The sequence below is a fragment of the Brassica napus genome, chromosome A5, assembly GCF_020379485.1.
Source record: "Brassica napus cultivar Da-Ae chromosome A5, Da-Ae, whole genome shotgun sequence".
NCBI lineage: Eukaryota > Viridiplantae > Streptophyta > Magnoliopsida > Brassicales > Brassicaceae > Brassica > Brassica napus.
In genome coordinates this window covers 21,756,835-21,764,191 of record NC_063438.1, presented here as the reverse complement: position 1 = coordinate 21,764,191, position 7,357 = coordinate 21,756,835, and the positions used below count along the sequence as shown (strand labels likewise).

Genomic DNA, 7,357 nt, shown 5'->3' with positions numbered 1-7,357 from the left:
TGCCAAAGGATAGATTCCCCCTGCTCTGCAGCATCAAATACATAAATATCTACTCCTAGTTAATACATCATTTGGATCTAAATCAAAGATAATCAGTATAGATGGATATCATTAGTTTGCATCAAACATCAAGCCCTTATATCTAAGAAGGAACAGAGAGAAGTCAGTGACATGTGCTAAGACCCAAGAGTTGTATTATCTTAGGGAAAGTTCATGGCTGCTTCAGCTAAAGCTCATGGGTCCCCTGTGAGCAACTCTTGGGGATTTGATTTGCTAATATTACTGCCACATGGCACTAGTATTGCAGTAAATGGTATGAAGGGCCCATTTTCAATAAGAAAACACACTAATATTATTCAAATTCAGTGGAGAATCCATACTAGATGCAGACTAATATCTAAAATAAAAACTAAAATCACTAAAGTACCTTGCTAATTTCCCAGCATATTCCACCAACCATAATTAAGAAAATTCGATTAAAAATATTTCCCATTAATATATCAGAATATATGAAACCTTTACCTTTTCACTATATATAGAACTTGCAATAAAACCTAGAAGATCTACCTATCTATCTAACTCTTCAAACTAGGTTTAATCATGTCGGCTGAAACATTTGCTCCCATTATCTATGAAGATTTTCTTGAGAACTTTTACTCAAGAAGGCTACTACTTCACACAGCTTATCAACCACCTACCATGGCATCTCCTCCATTTGGAGACGCTCATGAAGCATCACACTCTCATGCACATCAAATGAGCTTTGATGCAAATGTTGTTATGGTCTTATCAGTACTCTTGTGTGCACTAGTTTGCTCACTTGGACTGCATTCTATCATTAGATGTCTGTTGAGGTACTCATCTGAAGCTAGTGAAGAGCTCGCAGTTCGCGTGGCCAACACAGGGGTGAAACGAAAAGCATTGAAGAGTTTCCAGACGGTAAGTTACTCTGCAGAGATGAATCTGCCTGGTCTTGATACAGAGTGTGCCATATGTCTCTCGGAGTTTGTGGCCGGAGAGCGAGTCAAGCTTCTGCCAAAGTGTCACCACGGGTTTCATGTTCGGTGTATAGACAAATGGCTAAGTTCACACTCATCATGTCCCACTTGCAGAGACTGTCTCATTCAGACTTGCCAAAAGATAGCTGGGTGCAGTGAGACGACCTCATCATCTAATCAACCACTACAGGGAAGCTTTAGCGTGCCTATAGCACCGCTAGGACCAGAAAGATTCATACACGGCTTCTGAACAGAGTCAACTAGGCTTAGGTGAAGTTATGTTGTAAAGCTTGATATGTATGTACTGCCAGTGGCAGCTTACCTGTAGTTCAATATTGAGAAAAGAGTTATCATTTCAACTGTATAGTTTTAAAACATTATGATATGTTGCTTTCTTCACTCTTTAAGCTTCCCAATAGGAGATGTTAGACTCACGGGAGTGAATGAAATTAAAAACAACTCAAATTACAAAGATAAGGAAGCTGAGAAGGCAAAACACTTAAGTGAGGGCAGCAAATCAACTTGGTCAACTCTTAAAAATCCTTAATCTCAAAGATTATTAAAAAAACATGATATGTGCCACTAACTTGTTTGTTTAATAGTGATTACCATAATGATTAATGCTAAATAATGTAAATTAAATAATCTTAGCCCTCCAGAACAAGAAGACCTTTCTTGTTTCGTTATCAAACTTTTGTGAAGTGAGTAGGCTGTGATAATGATCAGACGATATTAAAAACGTGACAAAATTAACAACAAGGACCTCACAAGAGATAAAAGATATAGGTTACACCTAGAACAAACGGCATAAAGTAGAATGGAGTCTGAGCAAGAAAACCACCATGTAGTCTAAATCAGATGTTAACAAAATTAATGTGTGGTTCTCTTTTTAATATTGTAGTACTAATCACAGAAAAGCTAAAAACGGTACGATAAATTAACAACCATTGCTGGTGGCTGTCAGATATCAGAATCTGTTTTTTACCAAACTGAGGTCGCAGAATATGGACCATTAAGTGCTAAAAACCAATCATTTAACACTGAAAAACATACTGAGAGAGCAGTAAATGTAACAGTACTACCAAAAACTTTGATGTTTATACTTTATTGAAGAGACAACCTTGGAATATTAGAGAATAGAGAGTGCGCTGCTAGAAGAGAGGGTAAGCTAAAAATACTGCATCAGAACATGGTTTTCAAATCCATATTTAAATTCAACTAAATATCATCATCTCTTCATTGGCTGGCGCCAACATATTCTCAGTTTGTTGGGAGATTGGATTGGTAGTCGACAGGTCTTTTTGGGCCTATAAATAAAGCCCAACAAATAACGGTTAAGTTCTTGTCAAATTTTGATTCGTGTAAATAATTCACTTTTTTCAGCAATAATTCATTAACTTTAATAATTGAAGATGTCCTTCATTTTGTAAAGGTACACTTCTTTTTTTTTTGATCAACGTAAAGGTACACCATACCTCAAATTAAATAGAAAACTAGATCTTTACCCGCGCAACCGCGCAGATTTTTATTTTCATTTATTTTTATATAAATATTTTATTTTTAATTCTAAATTGGTATATATTATAATATATATGTGTCTATCAATTTTTAAAACATAATAAATTTGCGGTATATTTTTTTCATTGAATAGATTATTTCAAACTTTCACATATATTTGTATCTTCTTCTATATATATATTTTTGGATTATTATTTCATAGTTAAAATCGTAACTATATATATAAAGATTAGTAAAATATTGTTTTATTGGATGACAAAAAAAATTGTTTTATTGTCATATTCAAAAATATTGTAACATTTCACAAATTTAGAAAGTTTTTAAAAAATTAAACTTTCCACTTCATAGATTTATATTATCGAGTAAATAATTAAACATTTAGTTTTTGTTTAATTTTTAAAATAAACTATATAGTTTAAAATTTGTTTTTATCGGTTTAAGGTAGTAAATATTAATCATTTTTAGATAATAGTATGATTTTTATTATTAAAAAAAAATCTTTATAATTTTAAAAGTTAACATCGACAAATATTTAACATATTTAACATATAGAAGTATAGTATTACAACATTAAATTATATCTATTTAGTTTATATTATCTATAAATCCAATGGATCATATATTGTTTAAATCCAATTATTGATAGCTCAATAAAAATTTCTGGTAGATCCAAAATTTAAATGATAAGTAATAAGTCCATTACATCTATTTTTTTAAAAATCACACATGAATCAAGGTTGTAACTTCTGTTTTAATATATAAGATTAAATCTGACTATCTATTTTATTTTGGCATCATTTCTTGTTTTTCTAACATATTTCTTTTTCAATTATTTTATTTATCTATTTTAATGTCGAATTTCATCAGTAAATTTACAATTTTCTGTGTTTAAAGATCATTAATATGGTGCTTAAAAGGATTTAAAATGAGAAGTTGGCAAAACGAATTTAATGTACATTATCGGACGTATGGGTGTTACATGCTTGTATCATTTACTTTCAAAAACTTTATTTTAGTATACATACAAATATATACTACGGTGTGTCAATGGGAACAATATATTAACAGATAAGTAAATCGGGAACTTCCATGATTGAAAAAACACTTCAACAGTATACCAGACAATATGATTTTTAAATATAAAAAATGAACGATCCATTGGGTTTTTACTTTTTATTACATGTAGGGCTTAAACCATTTTCAGTTTAGAGGTAATCAATCCATATCCCAGAAAAGCAAAAACAAACTTTATGGGTGGATCGTGGTGTGCCACTACTAGTAAAGTTAAGAGGGAGAAAAGATAGATCTCTAGGATCAATCAACCCGTTAATTACATTCTAAATCCAGATAAAACTAACCTTAATTGACTTTTCTACAAGAAAAGAACATGAATGTGGCCTGCCATATCCCCAATATATTATTTGAGAAGCATTGTAACATTTTTTGTAGCCACGTGTCATCACTAGAATGAATCTTAGAATCCTTAGAGAAATAGGTTGGTTCATCTAAATATATAAAGCTTTTTATTAAATCACAATAAATACATTATTAATGTGCTTCTTTATTTCCTTAAATAAGATTACGAAATTGCCTAATGTGGCTAAAGTATATATGACAATTAATGATTTTGAAAAATAAATATTTGATAAAAATAAGTGTGTATTATAATTATATTTGTTTAATTTTAAGCTATTAAAATAAATTAAACAATCATAGTAACCATATAATAAAAATTTTAAAAAATTATTTACATATTATATTTTGAATTTTTAAAAACAAGTATAAATTACTAAAACTGTTAAAAGTTTTACATTCAAATTTTGTGATCTATGATTTAAAACTTTTGTTATGGCATGATACAAATAATTAAAAAATAATATAAGTTGAAAGTCTCATTTAATAAGTATCAAAAATAAAAGATATATAAATATATGTATCATTTTAAATTAAATTATATGCCATATAAAAATACATAAATATCTTAATTTTGAAATTACTTTGAACATTTTTTTGATAAAAATTTTGAAAAAATATTGACAGCTTAATTTCTTAAAATATTATAAATTACTTAAACCATTAATCCCACAGTAAAAATTTTGTTATCACTAATTTAGACTTTTTGCTATAACATATACAAATGATAAAAAAAAAAAATATGAGCAAAAAACATCATCTAATAAATATTAATATTAAAATACACCATATATATGTTACTATCATTTAAAGTTAATTATATATCATATCAAATAGAAAAAATATTTTTTCGATTTATAAAATTTATTTATATGTTCGCACCAATTTAATTATATAAGTAGTAGATAATGACTTTTTAATTATTCAATATATATTTCTTATTTCATAATATGTTATAAACATATAATATATAAAATAATTTATATATATAATGTTCATCCTGCGCAAGGCGCGGGTCTTAACCTAGTTAACTTTATATTATAAAAACATGAACATGGCCTGCCTCATATAACCCGTATAATAAAGAGTGGGAATTAAATGTAATCATAATAGTAGTTATAAAAATCAGAAGTAGTTTTCGTGATGATGGACACAACGTTTTCGTAGGTGCCAGCTTAACCCTCTCCCTCTCTCTTTTCGATTCTACTTACCACGTGCGATTCACGTGGATCGCGAAAAGTTGACTTTTTTAGTTTTCATCTCTCAACATACATGTAAAGTTTACGAGGATGAATCATAGTGTTTTTTTTACTGTTGGGCAGAACACGACGAGGATTCTAGTATCATTGCTCAGCTTGCTAGTTGCTATGGCCCCGATGATTTGATCTAACTATCGTACGTTAAGTATACTCGGGTTGTTATCTCTATATGGAATCCAATACACACGTGTGTCCCACTTTCTGTAAATCAAAATAACCTATAAATATCCTGAACAGGTTTTTTTTGTTGTTGTTCAACATCCTGAACAGGTTAAATATCCAATTCATGATAGATAAGCTATTAATACAAGTGCTCTATGCCAAGAGCCTCAAAACTTTGAGTCTATACCTGACGTTAGTGCTTGATATTCAGAAAGAACTTATATCCTCAAATATATATATATATATAGTTTTTTTTTTTTGAACTTCTCAAATATATATATAGTTCAAATAGGTTATCATCAGCTAAGAGAGTTTTGACGTTAAGAGTACATGCATGGCATAATAAAATGGCTAGACTCAATGTATTGGTATCTCAACTCGACATTATTTATACCAAACATATGGCAAACATACAAATTTAGACATACAAAACTATTATCTAGGTGTCAGCAAGCATAGGTGATATAATCCACACTCTATGCGGGATTAATTTATGTAAACAATTATATTTGGTGATGAATAATTGAGAAAATATATTGAATAATTGAAAAACCATTAACTATTAAATATATAATTAAATTGGTGCAAACACATAAATCAAATAAATCACATTTGTTTATTTACTATCATTTTATGATAAGTAAATCTAAACAATACATTTATCTATTTTGTATATAAGTAAATTAAATGATATTAGCATAGATATATAATATATTTTAGTATGGTTGTCTATTAAATGATACTTTATAAATCATATGATAATATGATCATTTGTATATTTTTCTAATATATTTTTTTTAAAATCATTGATAATAAAAATTTCAAATTGGAAGTTTTAATAAGTTTAAAATTTATAAATATTCTTGAAAATTAATTGCAAATTTGAAATTAAAATATTTATGTTATTAGAGATATAAGTGAACTTTTATTAATTTTCTTAATTAGTATGCAAAATGTCGTAGTGACATTTTTCAAGAAAAATAGTGAATATATCCTGACACATCATGGAAGTCACCTTCTTTCACGGTATGATCTATTGAAACTATGTAAATGTAATCTCTTTGTGTATAAGAATGATGTATAAGAATAACTCTCTTATATAAATCTCTCAAAGGAAAACTCACTCAAAACCTTGAATCTCAAACTCATACAAAATCCTATCATCACTCGATGGATCCTTATAACAAGCTAAACATAGATCCTAACCGAATACAAAGATATGATATGCTTATAGATAACTCCCAACACATCTCTATCCTTATCTTCTCAACAACCGGATTAGGATTGTCTTTAGCTTGCTTCTCACGTCATCACTCTTGTCTCAATAACTTCAAGCTTACTCCAACATTCTCCTCCTTAAGCTTGAAGTTAACTTGTGCTGCATCTTGGACACCAATAAGCTCTCTCATCTCATTGAACTTAATCCTTCCAAGTCCTTTCGTCAAAATGTCTGCCTTCTGTTTGCTTCCTGAAACATGTTCGACCTCCACCTGTCCATTCTCCACACACTCTCTTATGAAATGGTACCTTCTATGAATGTGTTTAGACCGACCATGAAAGACAGGGTTCTTGGTCAGTGAGATTGCAGACTTGTTGTCCACTCGAATGGTCACTCGTTCACACTTGCCTCCGGTGATCTCACTTAAGAGCTCTTGAAGCCATATTGCCTGCTTTGCTGCCTCAGTCGCCGCCATAAACTCAGCCTCACAGGAAGATAATGCAACAGTTTCTTGCTTCTGAGAACACCAAGTGATAGGACTCTCATTCAGATAGAATATGTGTCCCGTAATACTCTTACCATCATCAACATCCACGTTAAGAGAGCTATCACTGTATCCTAACAGTCTCACAGTGTTTGCACGCTTGTAGGTAAGACCATAGGAGAGAGACCCGCGTAAATACCTCAGCACCTGCTTCAGAGCCGCATCGTGTGATTCCTTGGGGTCGAGCATGTATCGGCTAAGAACTCCAATGCTGTACGATAAGTCAGGACGCGTGTGGATCAAG

General features: G+C 30.5%; 1 protein-coding gene across 1 annotated transcript; it reads left to right on the top strand.

The window, feature by feature from the left end:
- The first annotated feature begins 495 nt into the window (after positions 1–495).
- LOC106345238 (RING-H2 finger protein ATL78) lies at positions 496–1,397 on the top strand. Its single transcript, XM_013784465.3, has one exon. It carries the CDS (start codon positions 601–603, stop codon positions 1,246–1,248), a length of 648 nt encoding a protein of 215 aa, XP_013639919.1. The 5' UTR covers positions 496–600; the 3' UTR covers positions 1,249–1,397.
- Positions 1,398–7,357: the final 5,960 nt, after the last annotated feature.